The 27,743-nt window shown below is 52.3% G+C and overlaps 7 protein-coding genes across 7 annotated transcripts; 2 read left to right on the top strand and 5 right to left on the bottom strand.

Annotated features, from left to right (window-relative positions):
* Positions 1-203: 203 nt before the first annotated feature.
* N7481_002046 (putative transcription factor (Snd1/p100)) lies at positions 204-4,393 on the bottom strand (the record flags this gene model as incomplete). Its single annotated transcript, XM_057261265.1, has 6 exons — positions 204-2,726; positions 2,864-3,075; positions 3,448-3,544; positions 3,619-3,770; positions 3,846-4,025; positions 4,381-4,393. The coding sequence occupies 6 exons, from the start codon at positions 4,391-4,393 to the stop codon at positions 204-206; spliced, it is 3,177 nt and encodes a 1,058-aa protein (XP_057126197.1).
* A 789-nt stretch (positions 4,394-5,182) lies between these two features.
* N7481_002045 (sedoheptulose-7-phosphate:D-glyceraldehyde-3-phosphate transaldolase TAL1) lies at positions 5,183-6,367 on the bottom strand (the record flags this gene model as incomplete). The annotated part of the gene is made up of 4 exons (XM_057261264.1): positions 5,183-5,803; positions 5,867-6,150; positions 6,228-6,239; positions 6,310-6,367. The coding sequence occupies 4 exons, from the start codon at positions 6,365-6,367 to the stop codon at positions 5,183-5,185; spliced, it is 975 nt and encodes a 324-aa protein (XP_057126196.1).
* Positions 6,368-7,279: 912 nt separating this feature from the next.
* Positions 7,280-15,205, bottom strand: N7481_002044 (Beige/BEACH domain protein; the record flags this gene model as incomplete). Its single annotated transcript, XM_057261263.1, has 10 exons — positions 7,280-7,309; positions 7,395-7,772; positions 7,830-8,135; positions 8,191-8,345; positions 8,406-8,756; positions 8,818-10,648; positions 10,686-12,233; positions 12,288-12,652; positions 12,717-13,762; positions 13,827-15,205. The coding sequence occupies 10 exons, from the start codon at positions 15,203-15,205 to the stop codon at positions 7,280-7,282; spliced, it is 7,389 nt and encodes a 2,462-aa protein (XP_057126195.1).
* A 1,253-nt stretch (positions 15,206-16,458) lies between these two features.
* N7481_002043 (S8 family peptidase) lies at positions 16,459-18,086 on the top strand (the record flags this gene model as incomplete). The annotated part of the gene is made up of 3 exons (XM_057261262.1): positions 16,459-16,827; positions 16,915-17,841; positions 17,898-18,086. 3 exons carry the CDS (start codon positions 16,459-16,461, stop codon positions 18,084-18,086), a joined length of 1,485 nt encoding a protein of 494 aa, XP_057126194.1.
* Positions 18,087-18,418: 332 nt separating this feature from the next.
* On the bottom strand, positions 18,419-19,939 carry N7481_002042 (MmgE/PrpD family protein; the record flags this gene model as incomplete). Its single annotated transcript, XM_057261261.1, has 2 exons — positions 18,419-19,331; positions 19,485-19,939. The coding sequence occupies 2 exons, from the start codon at positions 19,937-19,939 to the stop codon at positions 18,419-18,421; spliced, it is 1,368 nt and encodes a 455-aa protein (XP_057126193.1).
* A 483-nt stretch (positions 19,940-20,422) lies between these two features.
* Positions 20,423-21,344, bottom strand: N7481_002041 (uncharacterized protein; the record flags this gene model as incomplete). The annotated part of the gene is made up of 3 exons (XM_057261260.1): positions 20,423-20,916; positions 21,012-21,138; positions 21,279-21,344. The coding sequence occupies 3 exons, from the start codon at positions 21,342-21,344 to the stop codon at positions 20,423-20,425; spliced, it is 687 nt and encodes a 228-aa protein (XP_057126192.1).
* A 1,088-nt stretch (positions 21,345-22,432) lies between these two features.
* Positions 22,433-27,513, top strand: N7481_002040 (uncharacterized protein; the record flags this gene model as incomplete). The annotated part of the gene is made up of 2 exons (XM_057261259.1): positions 22,433-22,497; positions 22,590-27,513. The coding sequence occupies 2 exons, from the start codon at positions 22,433-22,435 to the stop codon at positions 27,511-27,513; spliced, it is 4,989 nt and encodes a 1,662-aa protein (XP_057126191.1).
* Positions 27,514-27,743: the final 230 nt, after the last annotated feature.

Genomic DNA, 27,743 nt, shown 5'->3' with positions numbered 1-27,743 from the left:
GTCCCAATTTGTAGACTTCTGGTCATTTATCTCAAGTTGATTAAGCCAAGTAGATTTGAAAAAAAAAGGAGGAAGGTAAAAGAAAACATCAAATAAAGCTGGTACAAAACCATGGATATTGTATTGCACATGTTTTTCCCCAAGGGGAACCGGATCCCACGCTTTTGTACAGAACGCACACAGTTCGCTCATAGATACAGCATTTAATCCTCAGTCAGATCACCGTACTCCCACATACCACGGCGCTCAGCCTTGGCCTCTGCTTCAAGTTCACGCAGGTTGTCCAAGGTCTCGGCGGAGGCACGCTCCCAAGCCTTCAGCTTGCGAGGCACCATGGCCATACCCTCGTGAATAATGTCAGCGTTGATGCTCTGGTCGAGACTCTTTGAGACAGCCGGGTCAAGAAGAGTGACGTGAAGGGTACCGTCGGACTCGACATTGTCGACATTAGCCACAAGCTGGCGGTCGAAGGTTTGGTCACCCACGAAGGCAACAGCGTCCTCTAGGTAGTCAGAGGACGTGGGGAACTGTGCGAGAGAGAGCACGGCATCAATGGCCTGTGGGCGCAGCTTCTGGTTCGAGAACTGAGGCTGGGTGAGAGGGCGCAAGCTAGACCAAGGCAAGGACTCGGAGTTGCCGAAGTCGACGTAGACAACCTCGGCCTCCTGCTTCTCGCGGTCGTTGCGGCGCACCTTGGCCCGATACCAATCGCCATCCTCAGAGAACTGGGCGGCGACCCATTCGCCGGCCTTGGGAGGTCCAGGAAGAGGAGTGTCATTGGCCTTGTTGATGTGGAAAGAACGGAAGGCAGACATAAGCTCAGTCAGAGCGCTGGTGCCAGCACCAATCTGTTGGAGCTTGAGACGTCCATTGGTAGGGTCAACGAATGTGACCATGACGTCGCGGTAGTCCTTGCGGCGCTGGGCAAGGGCAGCCTCGCTCTCGTTACCAGTGCCGTTGGCGGCCTCGGATTCCTCAGCGGCCGCAGCAGCCTCCTTGGAAGGGTCCCAGTCGTGCCACAGACCCTTGCGGGCCTCCTTGGCCCGCTCCTCAGCGGCAAAGTACTCGTTGGCGTGACCAGACTGCTCAGCCGAGTAGGCGTGCACGGTTGCGAATCCCTCCTCCAGCAGAATCTTGGTGAAGTTCTCCTTGCCAACATACAGGGAACCAATGAAACCACCGACCTTGTCAATAGTCTCGACGTCGATCTCGACATCACGCTGCATGCAGCGGCGGTTAGCCAGATCGTGAGCCTCCTGTCCAAATGGCTCACCAGCATCGCCCGGCCCGCGGGCAGATCGGGGAGCACGAATTCCCGAAAGGACCAGAGTCAACTTGGCGTTCTCGCGGGGCACCAGGACGGTGAAGCGAGAGCCAGACTTGACGAAGTCGACAACAGCGGGAATGCGCTTTGAGCGTTGCAGAACGCCGACCTCGAGCTTGGCCTTCTGGACGTTCTCTGAGTAGTCGACCAGCTGCTTCGCCTTGGGCGGCTTAGGAGACCACATACCGCGGGCCTCCTTCTGGGCATCAGCCTCAGCTGCCAGGAGAGAGTCATAGTCGGGAGAGCGGTCATCGTCATCCATGCGGTGGCGGATGACTGAGGCATATCCAGCCTCAACAAGTGCCAATCCAACGTTGGTGTTGCCCTGGATGACAGTAGCGACCTCGCGCTCCTCGTAGCCCTCATTGGCGGGCTTCTTGCCGTTCACAGTGACCATGACGTGCTTAGCAATAACGCGCTTGCGCAAGTACTCCTTGGCCTCGGCAGCGAATGGGGCCTGCTTAGGGTCGGAGGGTTTGGGCTGACGAATACTGGTGATACTGATCTTCTTCTCCTGACCAGCCTTGTTGCGGAGGAATAGAGTGTCGGCATTAAGGACACGGGTGACAACGTAGTCCACGGCAGCGGCACCTGAGGTCTTGGGTCCAACGTGCCCGATGAAGATACCCTTGCGAGCATCCTTGGCCGAACGCTCGGCCTGACGGAGGGCAGCCATGTCCTGGCCAAGGAGGGTGACGTGGTGATCCTGGCAGCGGGCAAGACCCTCCTCAAGAAGGAGTTGGGCGATGTTTCCGTTGGGGTGGAGGAGGGTAGCGATCAGCTGGCCTTGGGGAGTCACGCCGAGTAGAGAAGCCTTGACCTTACGCTGCAGCAGGCGTGACTCGAAGAATTGCTGTGCCTCGTCACCAAAGGGCTCAGCAGCCTGCTCTTTGCCATCGGCCGTTGTCCGCTTGGCAGCTGGAGCCCGGATACCGGCGACAGCCACGACAGATTGCACGTGCTCTTGAGACGAAACCAAGAGGCGCAAGACGACACGGTCTCCGTTCAAGACCTTCTCAATGATACCTTCCAATTGCTCTCCCTTGTGTTCATTCACAAGAGCTTGTCCGTGGGACAATTCGTAGCTAGTCTCGATGAGACCCTCGGCGGAACCGGACCAAATACCCTTCTTCTCATCCTGGGCGAGCGACTCCAGCCCACGCAGACGGTCAAGTAGTCCTTGGGTGGCCTCCGACTCATCTCCTCGCTTGCCAGCTTCCTCACGGACATGAGACCATCCCTCTTGAACACTGATATCGGGGAGCTTGGCGTTGGAACCGGGCAGGGTGATGACACCGTAATCCCGCTTGGCGCCGGTGGGGATGGTGTAGACGACGTCGAAACGAACGACCTTGCCGACAAGGATCTCACGGAGGAAGTCGCGCGACTGGTATCCGAAGGGCTAAAGTGAATGTTGTTAGTTCAGTTGAATTGAAACTGTCACATTGGGACGATTCGAATTGACCATGGGGGTTCAAAAGACCGCCTCATGATCTAAGCGTTCCAGTAGACCAACAATTGAGGTGAACAATTACTAACCTCGTCACCCTCTCTCCTCAGGCGTGGTGCAGAGACATATGCCAGGCTCAGGATACGTTCTTGTGAGGGATTAGAGATATGCGACAGCACGACCGTGTCGCCGGACAGGACGGACTTGACGCGGGCTTCGAAAGGCATGCTGGATAGGAACACCGCTACCACACACAAAGGAAGCTGATTTAAAACCGATTGAAGAAAACCAGGGGGAGAAACTAGAGGGAAAGGGAAACTAGAAAGGACTGGAATGGAATGATCGCGCGGGAGAGCTTCGGAGGAAACGTGGCCACGGTGTTTGTGGGGGAAAGCGGTCTGGGCACTACGGGCCAGCCCAGCACACAACTTGAACTACACTCTAGAAGGGGGAAAAGGGGGGGGGGGGAGATAACTCGTTTGAAATGAAGTTCATTGCATCCTAGCCAGGTTAAAATATCCTGTACTTTTCATCTCAATAGATGGGGAATATCATCGTGATCCAACCATGTGGGATTATCAAAGATTACTCCAAATTTAAGCGGAGATACCAATGACACCTGTAACGAGTCAGTATATGAAGAAAGATAATAAAGGAATAAACATTAACTTACCGCAAGCAGGGCGGAGACCAGCATTACCAGTCTTCTTGGACTCCTCGTTGCCACCACGGCCGAGGTCATCAGTGCCGGCGTGGACGACCAGGGTACGCTAAATTGCCCTATTAGTTTACTTCATTTCTCTACATTGGGAGGTTCCAATTCGACCACTTCGGTTTAACTTACGCCCAGAACGCTCTCGGCACCGATCAGCTTAACAAGCTTGTCCTGCACGCTGCCGGTGGCGTTACCCTCAGCATCGGTCTTGAAGTTGCCCAGGTCACCGACGTGACGGTCGGCATCGGTAGGAGCACCGTGGGTCTTGCCGTGAGGGTTGACTGCAAGGGGGGTCAGCTATCATGATATCTTCAAGGATAGATCTGGGGAGTATGGCATGCACAGAGGCTACATACAGTGAGGGCCGGCGGAGGTGCAGCCGTTGGTGTTGTCACCGAACTGGTGAACGTGGAAACCACGCTCAGCGTTGGCGTCGTTGCCAGTGATGTTCCAGGAGATGGTGGTGGGAGCGGACTCATCGGCCTGCTCGAAGGTGACAGTACCAGCGATCTTCGCGTCTCCGCGGAGGACAGCAACTGGATGAGATATGGTTAGCAGGGGACATCTTTCAAGATTTAGGTACTAGTATGCTTGCATCGGCCCGTCTCCCGCGCCCCCGCTGCCTGGTGCCTGGTGTCCACCGGGTTCGAAAGCTCAAATAGCTTAAGCTCAGATCGCGAGTACCCTGGCGGTATCTCACGCAGCTGAAACCAGACAGTGGAGAGAGGAAGCAAGCCGATAGGCTCAGCAATAGCAGCAGGATGATCACAAGGTGCTCAAATCTGCTCACCCAAGGTCCCTGGGGCGTGGAGCCGTGAGGGCTTGGGAACAGTTCATTGGCCCTGGGGGGGGAGTATGAGATCGGAAAGGAGCTTGACAGGATAAGCTTACCAGCCTTGACCATATTGACGGTTATAAAAGATATAGGGGTGAATATAAAATAATTGGTATGAGTCTTGAGGGAAAGGGAAAGGAGGAGAAGTGGGCGGAGACGAGAATAATAAGCGGATGATGTTGACGTGACTGCACCACTAGGGGAATTTGCCTTGTCTCTAGTACTTCGATTTACTGCAGAAATTTGCAAGGAGTGTAAGTACCAGGTACAAACTCTTCCTCTCCCAAAAAACCCCCCCACCTTCCTAAGTGGGCAGCTTTCGGAACGAGGGAAATGACATAATGCTGCGTTGAACCTCGCCATCCACCTCTACTGAGTATACTGAGTGTTAAAATTCAGAATCAATTCGGTCTTAGCTCTTTTCACTCTCAATTACCCTTGATTGAAGTCATCTATCATCCAAATTGACCTAAACGGCGTGATACAGAGTCACACCGAGCCCTGCGGGGTTGCTCATGGCATGAATAAGCCGACTAGCCTAGATTCCGCACGGTATTTGACCTCGGAAGCGTCGGCCTCCAGACCACCCGACACACCGGAGATCTACAGGGTTGGGTATATGTCTGCAATGCCTAATTCTATCCAATCTTAAAACGTGTACTATTACTAGTACTACTACTTAAATAGTTACTGCATAGTACTACTAGTCTCTACGGTGTGAAATTGCCCCGAGTTTAAAGAGTAAAAGATTCATCAATTCGTATCTACCGATTCCGACATTTTGGGGATCGCCAATTTACAAATAACATAAGGTTTTTTAAAAAAAGAAATCACAGACGAAAATTAAGCCACAGCCATCTAGGCCTGGATCTTGGCCTTGAGCAGTTCCTTGAGGGTAATCGCATCGGCGGCGAACTTGGAGATACCCTCACGGAGCTTCTCAACACCCATGGCCTGCTCGTTGAAGTCGAAGCGGAAATCAGCCTCGTTGTCGAGGTAGGCGCGCTTGGGGATGTCGAGCTTGGTGGCATCGGCAGCGTCGAGCTTCTTGGGGACGGCAGCGGTGCTGTTGTAGAGGTCCTCCAGCAGGTTGGGGGAGATGGTTAGGTAGTCGCAGCCAGCGAGCTCGGTGATCTCGCCGATGTTGCGGAAAGAGGCACCCATGACAATAGTGTTGTAGCCGTGCTTCTTGTAGTAGTTGAAGATGTCCTGGACGGACTTGACACCGGGGTCCTCCTGGGCAGTGTAGTCGCGCTTGTGGGCGGCCTTGTACCAGTCGAGGATACGGCCAACGAAGGGGGAGATGAGGAAGGCACCGGCCTCGGCGGCGGCGATGGCCTGGACCAGGGAGAACATCAGGGTCAGGTTGCAGTTGATCTTGTACTTGGACTGCAGGATGTGAGCAGCCTTGATACCCTCCCAGGTGGAGGCGATCTTGATCAGGATGCGGTCCTTAGAGACACCGGACTCCTCGTACAGCTAGAATGCGAGCTTGTTAATTATCTGTTGTCTGTCACTCGCTGGAATTTCTCAGGTACATACCTTGATGATCTCGAGGGCCTTGTTGACGGAGGCCTCGGTGTCGAAGGACAGCCTGGCGTCGACCTCAGTCGAGACCTTGCCGGGAATGATCTCCAGGATCTTGGTACCGAACTCAACCAGGAGACGGTCCAGGGTGGCGTCAACCTGCTCGTCGACAGTCTTGCCCTTGGTCTTACCGTGGGCAACAGCGGCGTCGATCAGAGCGGCGTACTCGGGCTTCTTGGAGGCAGCCAGGATCAGGGAGGGGTTGGTGGTGGCATCCTGGGGCTTGTACTTGCCGATGGCTGTCACACGTTAGCTTAAGGATCCAATGATGCCGGACAATGCGGCAAGGCAAGTTGGAAGCTGGGTCACCACATACTGGCAAAGTCACCTAGGAATCGCGTGTTAGTGGGGTGTTGTTCAATGCATGCATCATGGATGATCGGTGGGACGGGACTTACCAGAGTCACAGACGACAACGGTGCCGCTGGCCTTGAGCTGCTCGAGAGAGGAAGACATGATATTTTGAAATCGGAAGGGTATATTGTGCAAGGAGAAAGATTGCAAGATTGGATAGAGAAAGAAGAGATGAAGGAGGAAGAGAAGTGGCGATGAGGAGGTATTTAGGGAGGGGCAACCTGGGCGCCATGGAGCAGAGGGAGCCGGGAACCTAAGAGGTACTTCGATGTAGTATGGTAGTGTCATACAAAAAGCAAGTACCTCCTCAATGCGGGACAAAACTTGGGAGTGGGGCAAAAAATGACGATGCGCGATGAAATCATTCTCCAGTTCTCCCTCCACCAACAATGCCCCTCCGTGCGCGCCTTTCTTGACGTTCCCGTGTCCGGTTCACGCACCTTTAAGATTTTATACATCACTTCCTTCTTTGACCTTGTCCTTCTTGACCGGTTTCTATCTTCCACTACCAATTTTTCCATCATGATGATTTCAATCTCAATCCCCTTATTACTGTACACTACAAGTTGTAGACAACCCCCAGGTTGACCAATCCGGCGCAGTGTGCTCCGGCACCCCAACCGGAGTATGGTCGACCGGCCAACGGCCCACTACTGCAGTGGTCCTGCATCTCACTCACCGAGAGACCCGGTTAAATGTCGCGATCTACTCCGGACGGCGTTTGGGGCTGGGGGAATCCGTGTGTCCATGATGATGCTGTGGCCATTCCGCTATGCATGCTATGTAGTATGTGCGTGGTTGGAAACGAACAAAGGTGTAGGTTATACAAATAAACAAATACAAGAGGGCAAAGGCGAATGAAATCATCCCAGAAGAGAAAGGAAAAGCGCCGAGCTACCAAATATAGCAGTTGCTTTTGCAATGAGGCGAGGCCAACACAGAACAGAGAAAGGCGGAGAGAGAGGCGTGTAAGTCAGTAGCCGCACGGCAACGGTTGGTCCAAAACGGCAAGGCCTAGCGCCTCGTTATGCAATTCCACTCATACTACAGAAAATAAACCGGTTAGTCTGGGAGTCTCCCATAAGATATGGTCTAGCCACGGTAAAACAGGAAAAGTAGAGTAACTCACCACACGGCCCGCTTCATCTCCGGTATAGACCACGTGGGGAAGGGCAAGGATACAACTGATTCCCGTTGAGATATTGGCCCCAGTGTCGCGACTGCTGTCTGTATGATGCAGTTGACGGATGAGTTCCAGCTCAAATCGTCCATTTCGAATCATCTTGCTCCAGATGTTCACAACGCCGCGACTGTGGCCGGTCAGGACAAGCTCACGCTCGAGCCATTCGTTTTGGACGCCCTCGTAAAAGACGCAGGATAACACACGATCGTCGACCGAATCGCAGACCGGTTGGTCGACTAGGACATCACCATTCAGAGTGTACATGGTGAGACGATGACCCCGACAGACAACAATGTTGCCCGTCACGTCGTTTATACGAGCACACTATATATATAGTCAGATACGCGAAAACAGCGTATGGAACATTGAAGAATCACTCACGTCAACTGTTCCTTCAGCAGGCAACGTTCGTACGAAACCTCGTCGGTTAAGGTCCCATAGCATGATATGTCCGTCGCTGGATGCGGATAGTAAAGTGCTGAAAGAACGCGAAACGGCGAGCACGGTGACGGGTGCGCGGTGGCCAAAGAGCGACCCGGTAGGTTGCAGATCAACTGACTTGGAGGTCGCAGTGATTGTCCACAGAGAAACTGTACAGTCCGTTCCACATGTGATGAGCGTTCGGGAGTCTGCAAAACTGGCATGGGAAAGCTGGCCGATATGCAGATGCTCGAAGTGTCCGAGAAGCTATATGGCATTAACAAGATGGACCTGTATTCGGCTTTCAGAGGCCAATACTTACTTTACGGCTATCCGCGGAGTAAAAACGGACACTGCCATCGAAAAATCCCCATTCCATATAGTGATCGTAGTTTGGCGGGACATTCAATCGAAGAGAAGCTGTACAAAGAAGGCGATCCTGTCTCATAGAAAGATTCGCCACGTGCTCTTCTGTATCTATAAAGAGAACGAAATATTAGTAACTGTGGATCTGCAATTGAGGATAGATGCTCTTACTGAGCAATGCGAGCGGCGTCTGTGTCAGGGATTCCGCAAGGGTATCAAGCCGGGGAACACGGTGCCGTTGATCTTCTCGCTGAGCATGAGGACGTTGGAAAATTTGATGAGGAGTTTGTCCGAAATTATGAATAATTCCAATAGTAGCCAACCGCTCCATAGGGTCATCGATTGCATCCAAGTCCTTCGCACCCTTATAAGACAGATGATGAAAGACATTAACGGCTTCAACCGCGGCTTCGCCCTTCTGTTTGCTACCGAACACGAGGTCAATCCAATGATGTAGGTTTTCTGAAACGTATGGGCTCTCTAGTGCCTCGCGATGCTTCTCAATGAAAATCTTCGGGTCTCCTTTGGCCCAGGGGGGGAAGGTCAACAGAATCAATGGCCGTGGTCATGTTCTGCAGAACACCAAAGTCATACTTATTGGAATTCACTAGGAACTCTGGTAGATAGAAGAACTCCGGAATTAATTCTCGCACATCAGACATGTTACCCCGCGTTGCGGACTCCCATGCCTTTCGAATTGAGTAGAATAGTCGATCTGCATGATCAAATGTTCCGCCCTGGAGGAGAAGGTATGACTTGACAAATGGCTGAAGGCGAATGAGATACGAGCTGACGATCATGGCGGAGGAGTAATGGGTTCCATAATGGAAAGGCGGGGAGTTATCATCACCCATCTCCGCAAAAGCATTGTAACGTTCCTTGAAACCTGCCTCGCGATCGGGATTCTGACAGCCCATGGGGCGGGAGAGGTCACGAAATGTCTTGGGGTTGGTGAGATCGAGCTCTTCGCTTGTATAGTCTGCTAAGACCCACGGGAAAACTGGATACTGGGTCAAGTCGTTGAAAGTTCGTCCAGCAAGGGTATTGATCAACATCAGATAGTGAAAATTGGATAGTTCGCCCTTGACCCATTTTCGCGTTGCAGGGTTCGATGGAAGATGGCCAAAGACGCTTGCGAACTTGGAACCGATGGATTGCGGCGCATCCTCTTGACTTCGCAGGGTTTCAAACCTCCAGATATCTTCCGGTCGCGAGTGGCCAGCACTTCCAGTAACCTGCGGTGCTTTGGAGCCAAGCTGATTGCACAAGTCATCTCTTACGCGCGCAGAAAAGAGCGTTAGAAGGTAGCTGGTACCATCTGTGAAGAAGATTTCTAGGGCAACGTCACGGAAGAGGAAGCGACGTTTGGAGACGCTGACTAGGTCGGACCACTTCCAGCTCCTAGTTTCGTGCTCTTGAGAACGGCGGTCATTGGATTCTCGTCCGGAAATCATTCGCACATAAGAGTCGCGTTCCTCTACAGGGGCTTGCCAGACGTTGACAATTTCTCCATCGGCTCTTTGAAAGAAGTTGTCCAGAATGTAGATGCAATCCTTTCCGAGAATCAAAAGCCCCTCAACAGCCTCGAGACCAATGATCCGTGACATGTTACACACATTCTGGACCTGGTCGCCGCGGTGAAGAGACCGCATCACTTTGCGATTTTTGTCATCGTAGTCCTCGAGTTCATTCTTGGGGTCATCAATCATCTCGAAGTTTTCTTCAAGCATACTTGGATCTTCCGCGTTGGTGGCATTATCAGCTTCGCCATATTGAGGCTCAGAGTCAAGACCTTCAGGCTCGGCTGTCATAACGGTAGGCGTGGCAGCTACTTCCCCTGCAGATAGTGCACGAACGCGAGTATCGAGCTTAGGCATAGGGGGCTCGGAAGCCTTTCGCTTCGGCTGGTAATCCTGTCGATCACCAGATTCGTCTGGGACGACTCGCAATCGCATACGGCTGCGACCTTCAGTTTGATCAAGTCGCCATTTTCTTTCCTTCTCTTCCGCGAGAAGACCACGTGGTCGTCGCAGATCCATCAAAAGCGTTGAGAATGCCGACCACATGAAGACAGAGTTATCTTGTAAGTCTTGCAGAAACCTTTGTGACTTCAGAAACTCCGATGCGGAGATGTTCGAGATCCAATGAGGCAGGGTAGCGTCATGTTTCCTGATGACCTCCTCATTGAATTTTTCCAACTGAGCCCATTGTTTCAACTTTTCTTTGCGTTTTGACATGCGATTCTTTCCTGAATCCTCACTTTTCGCATTCTCTTCCTGGACGAAAGTCTCCCAGGACCGAGACAAGATCCCGAAGAACAATGCATCAAGGTCGTCTCTTTGACCATCAATCCATGGAAGAAAAGCTTCATCCTCCATGCCCACAAGGGTATCAAACCCGTCAGCCAGTCGGCGCTGTAGGGATGAGGGCGTTGCCGAGGAGATTTGTCACCTCTTCAGGCTTCTGAACAAGGATTATCCGCCAAAGGCTTGCTGCAGCCAAACGGACGTTTTCATCGGTGCTGATCAGTTTAGTGTACAGCAGGTAGAAAAGTAATTGAAGATACTTCGACTGCGTATCGGCTGCAGAAAGAAGCACGACTTGCCAGTAGTTCAGTCGTTTCAGGACTGACAAAGCTTCACTATCTTCCGCCTCTGAAAGCTGGAATAGGACGATCCGATAGAGCGCTGAATGGATAGTAGCGACTGCTTGACTGCATAGACGAATACTCTTGAGGCTTGCCACATCGGGGCGTTGAAGGTATTCCAGAATCGTACCCATACATTCGAGACTAGATACGGGCCCATTGATATACCATCCCTCATAGACCGCCTCTACCAGATGGATTGCAAAGCGCGAGAGATTTGTCAAAACACGAGGTTCTTGGAGTAGGCGAGGGTTTGTTGTCGGCAATTTCTTCAGATTTGAGAGAAGAGAGTTGAATACCCAGGAGTTGAAATGCGCTTGGTGCTCCATAAACCCAGGGGGCGTTTTTTGATACAACCCTAATCCAGAAAAGTCTTTTCTTTCGAGCAGTTGATCCTCAAACATCGGGAGGACGAGGCCAAAAATAGCCTTTGTGAGTGGATGATCGATCACGGCCTTGTCATTTGCTGACTTGGGATCGACTATGCGACGAATGCGAGCAGAAGACGGCTGGTGTTTAGCTCTTTCTGAAGAGATAAGGACAAACGAGGATCCACGGCGAAGCGAATCAGTACTCTCGTCGGCACTTTCCGCCACGTCAACTGTGGTCGTTTGGAAGGCCGTAGAGGCGTTTGCGGTACCTGAGCGGGGTCGAAGAACGAGATTGCTGTCATCGAAGCCGATTCCGCCGTGTCGAGCGCTCATTTCAATGGTCGGGCCAACAGGATCTGTGCCAACAACTGAAGGATAGAGAATAGACAGAAGCTCTTGAAGATAATTTGGCTGCGTAGTGAATTCTTGGAAGTTTCTAGAGATCGATCGAGCCTCCGCAAAGAACTTGACAACTGAGGATAGAATGGAGATACCATATTTTGTTCGATCCGGCAGGGGTACATCGGCCAGGTTGCACGTCGCCATATTTGGGTTCTTTGAACTGATCGCAGCTTCTACGAATAGAGCTTGTGAATCCTCTGCCATCTTTGCTTCACCAGTAGATATTATTTGTTTCGATCCGGCTCTTAGCATTGCCATGATGACAGGGAGCATCTCGGGAAATGCAATGCGGAGCTCACCATCTGCCAAGAACATGTTGAGGAGGGCAGGTGCGTTGAAAGGTTTATCAAGATCCAGACGAGCAACATCTTGTCCGAAAAAAATAGACAGGCAGATGATCCAGATAGATGGAATATTCCACCATCGTTTCAGGTGATGTTCCAGAATCATGTACCCTGCGTTCTTGTCGGCAAATTTCTTGCTGTAGCTGCTTCCATGGACAATGAGTAGCCTCGCGAGAATCTTAACAGCATGTGTAACGACTTCGGGCTCATCTTCACAGGCGAGGTACAAGAGCCACTGTGTTTGTTAGATAATGTAATATGGACGATGTAAGAATAGGCTTCGACAAACCTTATTGGTGACCGCCTTGGCAAACTTCTTCAGAGGCGTCGGGTCAAGAGGGTTGCAGAGGATATTGGAATACAATCGCAGCATCTCGATTCCCAGGGGAATATTTGCGATATATTTCTCCGAGTCTGACTTTGAGGAGCCTGGTCGAGATGAAGCTCCCACAAACCGAAGACTCTTCTTTTTCTTCAGTGCGGCAGATGGGCTAGGCTTGTGGAGGGTATAAGTTATAGACAAAGCCAGCGATCGAAGGAGATCAGGGGATGGACTGCTTTCAACCAAGGACCGAAAGGCGGACAGGCAAGGTTGAAGAGTTTCTTGTGTCAGTTCGCCCCCCTTCAAAATCTCAAGAAGTTTCTTGCTGACACCTGCTTTGTTGTCAACAACCATTTTGGCTTTATTAATGAGGGGATTTGGTTCAAGAAGACTTACGCATGCGGCCGAGTCGCCTGGCATTGAATCGGCGGTAGTTGCTCCCGGTAGCAAATGTTCGAAATTGCGAATAGTATAAATCCATGACAGGTTTGTCTCCAAATCGCCAGACATCCATGTCGACAAGCAATATCCTATAGGCGAGAGGATTCGTGATGATGGAGTGACTGGGACGGTCGAAGTCATAGCCAACAAATGCAAGAGTGAGTCGGAGTAGCTCAAGGGTCAAAGAATTTTGTTCTTCGGTTGACGCAACCAGGGAGGTCTTGTTTGGTGTGGTTGGTGTGCCAAACTGATAGCCCAATTTCTCCCGGAGTTGTACAGCGAGGATTCCATATCCGTTATCCCTCTCCATCGCCTCGCTATTCCGCCAATTATCCCGAACAGCCTCGTAGAGCGCTTCCACAGCAGTCCGTGTATTCTCGGCAGTGCCAGCGGCTTGAATGAGACTGAGATGCACCGGGGCACAGCCACCCAAACACCAGCTGGCGTCGTCCAGCGATCGTGGAACTTCAACGACTGGATCGCCTGTCAGAATTCCTACTCCTTGAGGCTGGGTCAAGCCGTCGTTGATCGCAGGAGTGGCTCCATTTACCGCTACGGCATTACCCCCGGCCTTAGTTAGCTGCTGCAGGGACTTAGCTGCTTGTTTGGACAAGCATTTGATAAGCTGTGACTCGTCCACGTTGTTGCTGTCATCGTCGTCAAGAACAGCCACAGGGGAAACATTGATCAGAATTGAGCTTTCGCGAACAAGATTACTTGCTCGCCGTCGAATAGCAGTGACGATATCCGAGCTCTCCTCTTTGCCGGGATGGAGATGTTCATTCCGCAAGTTCAGAGTGGCAGATGCTTTGTACGTCTGGAAAGATCCTAGGCAGTCCTGGAAGTTACCATAGTAGCGCGGACCGAGATTGTAAAATACAGCCACCATGTCATCGCTGAACACCTCATCGAACAAAATTCCATTGGCAAGTGACCAGCGAGACGTGGAAACCCCTTTACCAAGTCTCATTGCAAGATCCTGGGGGGGTTCCGAAGAAAGCCTGGATTCGTGGTGGTCGGCTTGGGTGATTACTAGTTGGAACTGAAGGATAATCAATCTTCAACTGCTCCGAAAATTCGCCATCTATAAAGAGGGATGCCTTGGACGAGGATGTGGGCTTTGGCCGTCTATGAATGAGGCAGATATGGTACCAGCGATCCGGCTCGAACTTGGCAGACTTGAAGCGTACGCTGGGGCGCGGGCCGCGAATCGCGGTTTGCAAAATAAAGTTGCGTGTGTCCTTCTCCAGATAAGCTAGGATGAAACAAGTTTGGCTAGCATCAAATGCTCCAAATATTGTGGTATGCGTGTTTGAATCGAACTCATCAAAGCGTACCCAAGCGGACAAGGTGTAGCCAGCCGATGTGCTTGGTGGGAATGGTCGACCCAAGGTTGCGAACTCTACAGAGCAGAACCCATGTAGAGAGAGGTCGAACTGTATTGACGGGGGCTCTTTGGAGAATTTGAGTGCGGAAAGTAGGAACTGAAGAACCTGGGGACTATCGTGTGCACGTCGGTAAAGGGCAACGGCGTCGTCCAAGCTACTCATACCCTGGACACTAAGATACCGAGCCAGATCCTGATAAAGAGCTCTTTCGGTGTCGGACCTGCCGTCATCGAACAAGAGCGGGAGGATTGAGGTCAGCATCCCGGTGGCATGCAAAGCTACAACGTTCCGGCGAGATTGGGAAGCCAATTGACAAAGACATGCGGGGATAGCCAAACGGAGACCGTTATTTCCAGGTGTCACAGAGTGTGTTACCCAAATGCGGAGCAACGGGCCGAGCAGCTCTGCGACCTCCACAGTTTCGGCAGAGCCCATGAATTGATCGACGGCAATTCGGATGTCCTTGGGAGATATCGAATCCGTGCCCTGTGGCTGCGGGATTTTGCCGTTGAGAGCTGCAAAAATCCCCGCTACGGCTTCCTGGCACAACGCGGCAGCCAGGATGGCTCCGTACAATTGTTGTGAATCGGCTTCGGTATCACCTATCTTCCCAACCAGCACAGCGAGGGTCCGTTCCAGACCAGCAGTCCCGCCGCCGGTAATCCTGCGGGCGAAATATCGTTTGTTTCCAAAATGTTCCTTCAATCCTTCGGCCACGACTCCAACGACATCCTTGTAGACTCCAAGCAAGCTCTTTCTGTCCTCTTTGGAGAGGTTCTGGGGATCATATAGCTCAGCAAGTTGTTCCGCGAGCCCCAGCAGGACCTGGAAACCCTGGAGATGTCGGAAGGCATCTTTCGCAGTTTGAGGGCGTGCATCATCGATGAAGGTATGGCGAAGACGAAGGAGAGGCTCGGTCGCCGTGAGGGCCTGCGAGAGGGTCAGGTCCTTGCCCGCGGCGAGGTTCTTCAGTTGGTCGAGGGTGGGAGCTAGCTCTTCGGCGAGTCGCTCAGTCGAACCAGACGGAGATGGAGGGGGGAGGGGCGGCGGAGCCATGACCAAATCTTATCCACGACCGGACCGATGGCGGGTGACCACCAGAGACCGTGAATGCGCGATTGGCGTGTCGGTTGAGGCGGTCTGCATTGGTATGTGTTGTGCTAGCGGGTCCAGATGAGACAGCTAGGGGAATATTATCCCAGGAAGGGGGTTGGCGGTTGGTGGAGAGCAGGGGAATAGAGGGGCAAAGCATCCGCAACAGTGCTTCGAATATCCAAACCGACTGGCGTGACGAACTCGAAGTTGCCTTGTGGTCGGGCCCAAAAATGGATCGTCCACTATCAACATGCAGCGGCGGCGGCGGCGGCGGGGAAAGGCTGTGGGAATCAGGTGACTTTGGGGGCCACCTAGTTCCAAGCTGTCACGTCACTAATCGTGGATTCACGGAGTATCCGTAACGGGCGTTACAAGGCGGATGGATCGCCGCTCATCGGACGATAAGATGATAAGTGGACAGGGCGAATCCAATGGATCTTGGAGACAGGGAGAGCGGCTAGAGCTGCTTGAGTGGAGTCCCGGAGGTCACAGTACCCGATGATCTCTCATCAAGGTGTAAGCACGCGACTTCGAAGAATGAGGGGTTCAGGGTTACGCAGAGATTCAGATTGCCCGTGCCAACAGGTCGACCTTGCTTTGGAGCTGCCAGGTACCCGGGGAGCAAACAGACCCTGTCTTACTAGTAGGTGGGCAGTACAAAGTATACCCAGCCTTGGGGAATCCTGTATTCCAGGTATTCTTCCAAGGATTGAGTCAGAGTCGATAAGCACAGCCCCGGTACCGCCACCAGACCAGATACAGGCTACAGAGAGTTCGGATGCCTTCTGCAGTTGCGGAGTAGTGTACCAGTTGTACCAGAAGTACCACACGTACGGAGGAGTGCTGATGGACTAGACCAAACCTGGAAGAGTGGCAGACTCTCCCGGATCGGTAGTATTGTAATTCTGGTAACATACTTGCTTCCTTCCCCGGTCTCCACTCATGATCGGCGCCAATGGATAGTCATCGGATGGCGTATTGTATTGTATTGTATTCTACGGTTGATGATGCAAGCGTTGGGTCCAGTGGTCTTCTCCGCCCGGGTCCCTTAGATAAGGCGGCCCTGACCTCCTCATCTCCTCATCCCAGCACCTCCTCTCTCCTCCCCCATCATCCACATCCATCTCTTCCTATAACTATCGCTCGCCCATCTCTGTTTGTATTCTCTATTCTTTTACTCTCTTTTCCCCCTATCGTCGAGCCCATCAGTCATCATGAAGGGTTTCCTCGGTCTGGCACTGCTGCCGCTCCTCACAGTCGCCTCCCCCGTGGGTGTGGAGTCTATCCACAATGGAGCTGCTCCCATCATCTCTTCTATGAACTCCCAGGAGATCCCAGACTCCTACATCGTTGTGTTTAAGAAGCATGTCGATACTTCCGCTGCTGCCGCCCACCACAGCTGGGTGCAGGACATCCACGCCACCACCAACGGGCGTATGGAACTTAAGAAGCGCGGCCTCTTTGGCTTCGATACTGATGCCTTCCTCGGCGTCAAGCACTCCTTCCATGTGGCTGGTTCACTGATGGGTTATGCTGGCCATTTCCACGAAGATGTCATTGAGCAGGTCCGCCGGCATCCGGATGTAAGTAGTAGCTCTTTGAAGCTCCCCAGCCGCCCAATGATCACGAGCTTCCGAACCGTACTGACTCATCCTCCCTCCCGGTCTTAGGTCGAGTACATTGAGAAGGACTCTGAGGTCCACCACTTTGAGGGGCCCTCCGTTGAGAAGAACGCTCCTTGGGGTCTAGCACGTATCTCCCACCGTGATAGCCTTTCCTTCGGCAGCTTCAACAAGTACCTGTACGCCGAGGATGGTGGTGAGGGTGTCGATGCGTACGTCATCGATACTGGCACCAACACCGAGCACGTTGACTTTGAAGGTCGCGCCAACTGGGGCAAGACTATCCCCGAGGGCGATGCTGATGAGGATGGAAACGGTCACGGTACTCACTGCTCTGGTACTATTGCCGGTAAGAAGCACGGTGTTGCTAAGAAGGCCAACGTCTACGCCGTCAAGGTCCTCCGCTCCAACGGCTCCGGCACTATGTCCGACGTCGTCAAGGGTGTCGAGTGGGCTGCCGAGGCTCACATCAAGAAGGCCAAGGCTGGCAAGAAGGGCTTCAAGGGTAGCGTTGCCAACATGAGTCTCGGTGGCGGTAGCTCCCGCACTTTGGATCTCGCTGTGAATGCCGCCGTCGATGCTGGTATTCACTTCGCCGTCGCTGCTGGCAATGACAATGCCGATGCTTGCAACTACTCCCCCGCCGCTGCTCAGAAGGCCGTTACCGTCGGTGCCTCCACTCTCGCTGATGAACGTGCCTACTTCTCCAACTTCGGAAAGTGCACTGACATCTTTGCTCCTGGCCTGAACATCCTGTCTACCTGGATCGGCAGCAAGTATGCCGTCAACACCATCTCGGGTACCTCCATGGCCTCCCCCCACATTGCCGGTCTGCTGGCCTACTACGTCTCCCTCCAGCCCGCCGATGACTCTGCCTTCGCTGTCGAGAAGATCACCCCGAAGAAGCTGAAGGATGCCCTCATTGAGGTTGCTACCTCTGGCGCTCTGACCGACATTCCCTCCGACACCCCCAACGTAAGTTTCCTGCTTCGAATCAATTTCAAGTCCCCTCAAATACTAACTGCATACAGCTCCTCGCCTGGAACGGTGGTGGTAACTCCAACTACACCGAGATTATCGCTCAGGGTGGCTACAAGGCCGGATCTACTGTCGAGGATTTCGAGGAGCGCGTCCACGGCCTCGTCAACCACGCTGAGCAGATTATGCACAAGGAACTTGGTGCTATCTACAGCGAGATCAAGGGCGCTGTTGCCGCTTAGAGTAGACGAATTGGACCCGTCTGAGACGGGCTCCCTTCATAATGGGCATTTTGGATGGTTGGTTTACCACTGGCGCAGATCACATTTTACCTGGTTTTTATCTGCTTTCTTCTTTTCGGTCGACTCCTAAGCGGGTTCTTACCCAACCTTTCGTACTCAGACTGTCGCTTTGCTATTGTTCTCTTCATCGCTACCCGTAGTATACTTGACCACAACTACATACATTGAAACTCAATCTAGAATCCGTGGACCTATTTGAAACCAATCATAGAAAGCTACCGTAACTTTGATGCGTGCGTATCGTAGTAGTGGGCTACCCTTTGTAGGAAAGTCTAGAGTACAGTCTTAATCTGGCGCACATCAACCTGCTTCTCCAATTCCCAGCACCACTTGCTTGCTCGCTCAGTCCGCTCCCGGCCCAATACTGAAATACACTGGTCCACAAATTTGTCCGTCAACTGAGCAACAGACATGGGCCGTTCCCGACTTCCCACAGCATGGTCAACATGAATCTCAGTAACAGAATCATCGTCCCCCTCTCCACCATTCGGCACCCGAATAATAACCACTGCCTCATCTGGTCGCAAAGTCTCATCCACCGTCGCTCTAATCCGATCCCTCAACCATACAACCCGCTCATCAGTAACAACCGCATCCTCATACTGCGCCGGCGTAGCCTTCCCAAACAAAAGCCCCACGGCAGCCCCATGATAAACACTAAACTTCGCCTCCAACCCATCCTTCGGCGCAGTCTTCCCCGTTAATTCCAAAACCAACGGATGAACAATAACCTCTACCTCCCTAATCTCCTCAATCTGAATCCCATTCGGCCGCAGTTGGCCATGAAGGAATATACTCCCATCAATCACAGGATGCACCACAATGCCACAGGGGAAGGGCTTGAAAGAGTTCCGCGCAATTTCCCACCGTCCATGAGGCGGGAGCGTAGCCATCTGCTCATCGAGATGTTGCTCGGAACTAACCACGTTCGCCCATCCACGCTTAGCTTCAAGCGCCTGTGTCGAGCTGGTATATCCTTCTGATGCGAGAATCGCAGCTAACAAGCCATTCTGCGCGGCGCGGCCGGGATGGAAGGATTTGGTGTGCGAGCCGAACATCTCTCGCAATCCTGTTACTTGTGTTGCTGCGAGACCGATGGCGTGTGTTGTCTGTGGTGCTGAGAGATTCAGCAGCTTTGATACGGCCACTGCGGCGCCGATTGAGCCAGTTGAACTGGTAATGTGCCTATAACCTCCAGTCTTAGAATCATGTACTATCGTGATCGTCGCGCATTCCAAGGTTCCATAGGTTTTGGGGAATATAGATTGGAATAGTGCCCAGTCTTGAGGTGGAGAGCTGGAACTATATATACCCGCACAGATGCAAACTTGAACTTACCATCCAACATCATAATGATTAGGCCAAACAGCCAAACCAACCTTACATTCCGCCTCAACACCTACAATCAAAGCAAGAATGAATTCCTGCCCCGAAACCGACCGATCCAGCGACTCGGCCATAGCCAGCAAAGCCGAAGCGACTGGGCCGGTGGGGTGAATGATCGTATCCAGGTGCGTATCGTCATAATCATGGACATGCGACGCAATACCATTCAACAGAGCAGCATGCATCGCATCCAAATCCACACCCCCAGAACCAAGGAGTCTGGATGTTGGTGCGCCTGTAAACCGTGCCAGCGCGGTGCGTGCTATCGTTGTTGCGGGGTGGGTGCTTCCGCCTACGGTGCACCCGGCCCAGTTGTAGAAGCTTTGGGTGGCGGCATCGATGACTTCTCTGGGTAGAGAGGCGAACGTGAGGTTTGTGGACCAGTCGGCGAGTTTCTGGGTTGCCATTTTCACAATCCTTTTTGGTTGTAATCTTTAGAAGATATGTGGGGGTGGGTTGTTTGGGGCCGGCATTGGAAGTTGGGGGTTGGCTCCGATATAGGAGTTTCAGACCATGAGGGGGTCAAATGGGTCTATTGTGGGGTGGTCCTTCGGGAGGCTCGCAGTTATGGAGAAGCTTGTTTTGGTATGGAGATTGTATAGTATTACCTGGCCACTGGCATGTGATGATTTTGAGTATTTGACTTGATTCAATCAAGTTGCAAGAATGACTATGTATGTCATTATTCACATAAAATAGGATGTCAAAACGCCCGATATCCGCTGCAAAAAATAAGAAAATAACTCCTACAAAATAACCAATGCTGGGGATAAAAAAGCCACATCCCGAATATGCGTACGCCACCAGTGCTATGCATGCTGAAAAGGCCGAAGTTGAGAATGTGTCGACCAGGACTAGGACCAGACCCATTCTGACTATAAATCCTTCTCTCACCGCTGAGGGCTTTCGGCAGCATCCTCACTGTCATCATCGTCATCGTCATCTTCACTGGCGCTCATCTGATCCATATCCTCGTCCGAGTCACTGCCACCAAAAGGATCGCTGTCGACATCGCTGTCCATCCAGAAATCGTCGTCGTCTTTTTCCATGTCACGCGATGGAGCTTCTTCCACAGGCATCGTGAAACCGGGCGGGGCCAGCTTACGGGATCCGTCTACGTTGGCCTTGACGGTAGCGTGGTACTTGGTCGGGTCTTTGCGCAGCATGACTGCAGCGTCGACATTCGCGGGGGAGGAGACTTCGGCGTCGTCGAGAAGGGAAAGGATGGAGATGAGCACGGATTCTACTCGTTGGGCAGGTGACCAGCGCTCGGCAGCCAGTTCACCGGACATTTCGTCCTCGCCTGGAGGATGCAGGATGGAGATGCAGAGCCGCCCGTCCGAGTATATGTTTGGGTGGTAGAGCGGTACCAGGAAACGAAATTCTGCAGGGAAAAAAACCACGCAGGCTTGGTTAGCGCCACTGCCACACCAGATGCAGAGGGGGAAATAGCTTAGTGGGAGGTGCGGTCAGATGTACCTGGAGGGGAGTATGGGTAGTTCTGTGGGAAGGTCATCGAGGCCTTGAGATAGCCGCCGTAGTAAAGAGAGTCTTGGTTCAGTACGATCAGTGCGACATCCCACTTGAAGATATCGTCCTTGTGAAGCTGGAGGATATGGTGGTTAGTTTAGATCCATATCGGTCCCTTGGTCTCATTTTTGATCTCGTGGCCAAGAGCTTAGTCCGTTGATCTATGGACTTCGGGAGATGGGGAGGACAGGGTAGTAGGTGGAATGTGGAACCGACCTCGATATTGACCCATTTCTCCTTGGAAAGGGTGCGAAACTCGTTCATGAGGATGCGTTCAGCCATGACGAATTAGTTGTGAGGCGACACTTAGTGACAGGCCTGAAGCGAACGAGCGTTTGGAGAGTTGGAAAGGTATTTGGAGGTGGGACAAAGGAGAGAGGAGGTGGATCGCCGATGATGTCGGGGAGGGGGGGGGGAATTTGGGAACCAAAACGGTTTAGTCAGTGGGTGGTGGCAAGAGACAAAAAGGGAAAGCTCGTGGCGGCGAAGAGATTTCGATGCCTAATTAGTCGTCGGCAAGTTACATACTAGTATACTAGTAGGATGAGAGTCATAGGCAATAGGCGAGTGACTAGTATGTATGAACTAGGTCTAGGTCTCCCTCCCATAACCATGACCATGACCACGAGTCCCCATCCAATGGACTCATTTCCAGTGCCTGGCCGATAACACAGTGGGGAACTATCCTAGTCCACGATAAGAAGCGATCATCGCTGCATCGAGTCATCCGCCGCGCGCATGAAGCGGTCTTTCGTAGAGAGGGGGGTTCGGGATAATTCATTGTTCCATTATTACTATAACAATAGTATAGTATAGTGTATACTATGCTACTAATATACTACCAGTAGTATAGTATATACTACTCCAGTACCTACTCTAGTATCTGCGCATGTCACCAAACGCGGGCGAACCCGTCCACCGCCGCTTTAGGAACGTGCGCGCTGCAATCCCTTCGCTTCCATCGCATCTTCTTCCTTCTCCCCCTCTTTTCTTTACTTCCAAGGTCGAGTTTCTCGCCCTCCCATCCCGCCTTCATTTTCATTATCCAATATCATTCCCACGCTAAACCCTGAGCTTTTCTAATCCTCGTCACTCTTCCCTCCAAAAAAAATTCCGCTTTTCGCCTTCCGCTTCCATTCGACTTGGCAATGCTAGTCTTGTTCTGCACCGTGGAAGTTCGTTGTTAATCCACTAGGGGAGGGAAGCTCTTTTTTTCTTCTTCTCTATCTCCTCCTCTCTCTAATAGCCTTTCCAAAATTGTGTATATTTTACCATCGCAAGGAAAACGGTCCATTGCCTCGCCGCGCTTGCGCCGGGAGCTTCCCTCGTGAGCTCAATTGCTCTATTGCCGGCATTGCATCCCGCAAACCATGCTATCACATTGCGAAGGCCCCGTTTGGGCTATCGACGACTTGTCGCGATGCTTCCAACGCAAGTGAGTACCACACAGCTCTTTTCTGATCGGGATTCCCGGAGTCCCTCCGACCGTTGGCGACCGTTGCAGTACTGATCGTCAAAATCTGATAGCGTTCTGCAACTCCCGCTAGCGGCATGCAGTCTTTCCTTGCTCCTCATTCTCGTCCGCCTCGCATACCGTTATGTCGTCTCTCACAAAGATGTCGCCTACAAGGTTCTCGTCAACGATGATGCCGGTGAAGTCCCCAACAGCGCCGAAACCGAGTCCGATCCTATGCTCTTCCAGGCCGTCCAGACCGAGTCCGAACACTTACAGCTGGAGGTCGACCGCCCGAGAGGAGAAATCGCCATCGTCACACTCGAAATCGCTGCACTGATCGGCCAGCTCGCTCTCTATGTGGTCATCTTTTCTACCGAGGGCTGGGGTCGCCATGGCGGTATTCCCGCCATTGCGGGTCTGGTTTCCTGGGGTTATATACTGTTTTTGGTCCTGGTCCGATTATTGCTGTCCACCATGGATCTCTTCTCGGCCCCGCGACTGTGGACTCATACGGCTATTCTGTACAGTGCCCAATGGCTTTTCAACACAATGGTCTTCCGTTCCGCCGTCATCCACCCGATTTCCCGAAATGCTTTGATTCTCAGCAGTATTCAATTCTCCCTCACCACTCTACTTTTCATCATCGCTCTCACGACTCGCCGAGGAAATAAACCAGTTGTGGTGGAGCGCGAGGATGGGTTGGAGCCTCCACGTCACCCCATGGCCAGTCTGCTGTCTCTGGCCACTTTTGCATGGTTGGATCCATTGGTTTTGAAGGGTTACCGACAGCCATTGGAGTTAGAGGATGTCTGGAATTTGACACCCTCTCAAAAGGCCGCCTCAGTCATCACCGATTTCCGGAAACGACAGATGACGGGCTCTTTGGCATGGAAGCTCATCCGGTTCTTCATCGGAACCATTCTGAAGCAGGGCGCCTGGACTGTGTTTGCCAATCTGTTCGTGTTTGTGCCGAGTCTGCTTCTAAAAGCTATTCTTGAATATGTTGAAGATCCTCGCTCAACCACTCCCAATGCCGCTTGGCTGTACGCCACTCTCCTATTTTGTTCCGCGATCGTTCAGGGTGTGGCGGATGGACAAGCTCTCTACATTGGTCGCAAGATGGGTGTCAAGATTCGCGCGATCATTATTGGTGAGATTTACGCCAAAGCCCTGCGCCGTAAAGCAGGTGCCTCCATGGATGCCGTTAAAAAGACCATTGAAGATCCAACTGGGTCCAAGGATACGACTCCAAGCAAGAAAAAGAAGGGTCTGTTATCTTTCGGTCGTAAGAAGAAGAACGCATCTGGAAACGATGCTGAATCTGGCGATAATGCGAAATCCGATCCGGAGGATGCGTCAATGCAGGCGAATGTCGGTACCATCATTAACCTGATGGCAATTGATTCCTTCAAAGTTAGTGAGGTTGGCGCCTACTTACATTTCTTGTGGGCTAGTGTTCCGGTGCAGATCATCATGGCTGTCACTTTGCTTTACAAGATCATGGGATTCAGCTCGTTTGCCGGTATTGTGCTAATGGTTTTGATGCTACCTGTCAACCTTTTCATTGCCCGGCAGTTTAACAAGGTTCAAAACATGATTCTCAAAGGCACTGATGCTCGTATTCATGCTACCAACGAGGTTCTGCAGAACATTCGCATTATCAAATACTTTGCGTGGGAGCAGCGGTTCCAGGATATCGTCAACGAGAAGCGCAAGGCTGAACTTAAGTCCCTGCGTCGCCGTTACATTCTCTGGTCCTGCGCCGCGACTGTTTGGTACGGCACACCGATCCTGATCACATTCCTCTCGTTCTTCTTATACACTGTTGTAGAGAAGAAACAATTGACCCCTTCGATTGCTTTCCCTGCGCTATCAATGTTCTCATTGCTACGCGTGCCTTTGGACCAATTGGCGGATATGGTTGCTCACGTCCAGGAATCAAAGGTCTCTTTGGACCGCGTGGACAAGTACTTGAACGAGGAGGAGACTGGCAAATATGATCAACTGCGTGATAGCACTTCTTCTGATGGGCCGACAAAGATTGGAGTCGAGAAAGCGACTTTGACCTGGGGCACTACTAAGCCCAAGTCCCAAACCACCACTTCCCCCGACGCTGATGCATTCCGACTGATCAATGTTGACGTCGATTTCCCAATCGGAAAGCTCAGTATCATTGCTGGCCCCACTGGCTCCGGAAAGACCTCTCTCCTTATGGCTATGCTTGGTGAAATGCGCCTCGTCGAAGGTCGGGTCCATCTCCCCGGTGGCATGTCGAACCGCTCCGAACTTCCCGTCGATCCCGAGACCGGTCTGATTGATAGCATTGCGTATTGCGCCCAGGAAGCTTGGCTGGTCAATGATACCGTTAAAGAGAACATCATTTTTGCAACCCCTTACGACGAGAAGCGTTATCGTGCCGTCCTCAAGGCATGCGCCCTGGAGCGTGACATCACTATCCTGGATGCTGGTGACCAAACATTGGTCGGTGAGAAGGGCATTAGTCTTTCTGGCGGCCAAAAGCAGAGAATCTCTTTGGCTCGAGCTATCTACAGCAGTGCCGCCCACCTGCTGTTGGATGACTGCCTTTCTGCCGTTGACTCTCACACTGCCAAGCACATTTTCCGTCAAGCTCTGACAGGTCCATTGATGATCAACCGCACATGCATCCTGGTTACTCACAATGTGGCCCTGGCCGTACCCCAAGCTGATCACGTCGTTGTACTTGAAAACGGAAAGATTTCCTCACAAGGCCGCCCTGATGATGTTGCTGCTACCGGTGCCCTGGGTGAGGAATTCTTCAAGTCTCGCCCTGGATCTCGAGCTAGCTCGCGTGGCCTCTCTCGTGTCCCATCGGAACATGAGGAGGACTCTACGGACTCTGGTGCGAACGGAAACGCCAATGGAACAGCCGACAAGGGCAAGAAAGACGACTCCCACATGAAAGAAGGCAAAGCCACTGGTAGTATCAAGATGTCTACGGTTACAATGTACCTCGGATCAATGGGCTCGTGGCCATACTGGATTCTTGCCGTAACTGTCTTCTGTCTGCAGCAGCTGGGCTCCGTCTCGACCAATATTTGGATTCGCCAGTGGGCCAATGCTTACCAAACATCTAACGTCGGTTCAGAGGATGTGGGACAGTATGCTGCCGCTGCCCATCTCAAGCCCCCGTCTTTCAACGTTGGAAGTGTTTCTAAAATGAGCACTTTCGGGCCGCCTCAATTGAACACCCGCGCTTCGGGTACCACACCCGACGGCCAGGTCGACGTTCTTTACTACCTTGGTGTATATGCTCTACTCGGCTTTTTGTATATCGCGATCTCCCTGAGCCGAGAGGCTGTTCTATTCTGGGGGTCTCTTCACGCATCCTGGAAGATCCACGATCGTCTCCTCAGGACTGTTATGCACGCCAAGTTCCGCTTCTTTGATTCTACACCCCTCGGCCAGCTCATGAACCGATTCTCTAAGGATGTTGAATCAGTCGATCAGGAAGTCGCACCAGTGGCAATCGGCATGCTACACAGTCTGGCATCGGTGATCATGATCGTGATATTGATTTCTTGCATCACCCCAGGATTCCTGATTGCCGGTGTTTTCATTACTCTGGTATACACCGCTCTTGGCGCCATCTATCTGAACTCGTCCCGAGATCTCAAGCGTCTGGAATCTGTCCAGCGCAGCCCCTTGTACCAACAATTCGGCGAGACCCTCAATGGTATCGTTACCATCCGTGCTTATGGCGACGGCCCTCGCTTCATTGTTGACAACCACCGCCGCATCAACGCCTATAACCGACCACACATCTACCTCTGGGCTAGTAACCGCTGGCTCGCTCTTCGTGTGGATTGGACCGGTGCTCTCGTTTCCTTCTTCTCGGCTACATTCGTCTTGATCAATGTTGGCAAGATCGATGCCGGTGCTGCTGGTCTGTCTCTCACCTACGCTGTTACATTCACGGAAAATGTCCTTTGGCTTGTCCGCCTCTACTCCGAGGTTCAGCAAAACATGAACTCGGTTGAGCGCGTGCGCGAGTATCTCGACGTTGACCAGGAGGCCGCCCCTGTCATCCCCGAATCTCGCCCTACGACTGGCTGGCCGACTGAAGGTGCTGTTGAGTTCAAGGGATATACCACCCGCTATCGCCCTGACCTCGATGCTGTGCTCAAGGAGGTGTCATTCTCCGTGAAGCCCGGTGAGAAGGTCGGCATTGTTGGTCGTACAGGTGCTGGCAAGAGTTCCCTGGCATTGGCACTTTTCCGTGGCTTGGAATCCGAGAAGGGTCAGATCTTGATCGACGGCGTTGACATTGGTTCTATTGGTCTTCGTGATCTTCGTGAAGCAATCACTATTGTGCCTCAGGACCCGACTCTATTCACCGGTACCATCCGCAGCAACCTCGACCCCTTCGGCCTCTTTAGCGACGAGGAGATCTTCACTGCCATCCGCCGCGTGCACCTGATCGGATCCGATGGTTCGGGCACCGCAACCCCAATGACCACGAGTACATTCACCGCCACCGAAGCCAACGCCATGAACGGCAGCACGGCGGCTGTGACCACCGTTGCCACCGACAACAAGAACGTCTTCCACAACCTGGACAGCCTCGTTTCAGAATCCGGTTCAAACCTCTCCCAAGGCCAACGCCAACTCCTATGTCTCGCACGCGCCCTCCTCAAACAACCCCGTGTCCTAATGATGGACGAAGCCACCGCCTCCATCGACTACGCCACCGATGCCAAAATCCAAGAGACCCTGCGCGAACTGCACAGTAGCACAATCATCACTATTGCGCACCGCCTGCAAACCATTATCGACTACGACAAGGTCTTGGTCCTCGACCACGGGCGCGTCATCGAATTTGAGCATCCCTGGGACTTGATCAACCGCGAAGGCGGCTTGTTCCGGAGCATGTGCGAGAATAGCGGTAATATGGACGTTCTCCTAGATGGGGCGAAGCGTGCCTGGACGCAGAAGCGTCTGGTCGACGATTCTTGAATTCGAATCGAATTGTGCCAGTGTTGTCCATTTTTGTTACGTTATTGCATATAAATTTCCTCATCAATCCGCACCGTATATATTCATTCTATCCTTTTGCATTTTCCAATTCTGTCCATTTGACTTTACACTGCCTCCTCCTCCCCCGAATTTCCTTTTGGGGATGATGGGAGCCTGCAGAAAAGAAGGTTTTCGCAGTGTTTTGTGTGTATCTATTTCATTTGCTTGTC

Source organism: Penicillium waksmanii, assembly GCF_028829765.1.
Source record: "Penicillium waksmanii strain IBT 27052 chromosome Unknown utg000002l:1.0-3326099.0:1.0-3328782.0, whole genome shotgun sequence".
Classification (NCBI taxonomy): domain Eukaryota; kingdom Fungi; phylum Ascomycota; class Eurotiomycetes; order Eurotiales; family Aspergillaceae; genus Penicillium; species Penicillium waksmanii.
Note: the sequence above shows the minus strand (reverse complement) of the source record. Positions and strands in the feature narration are given on the sequence as shown.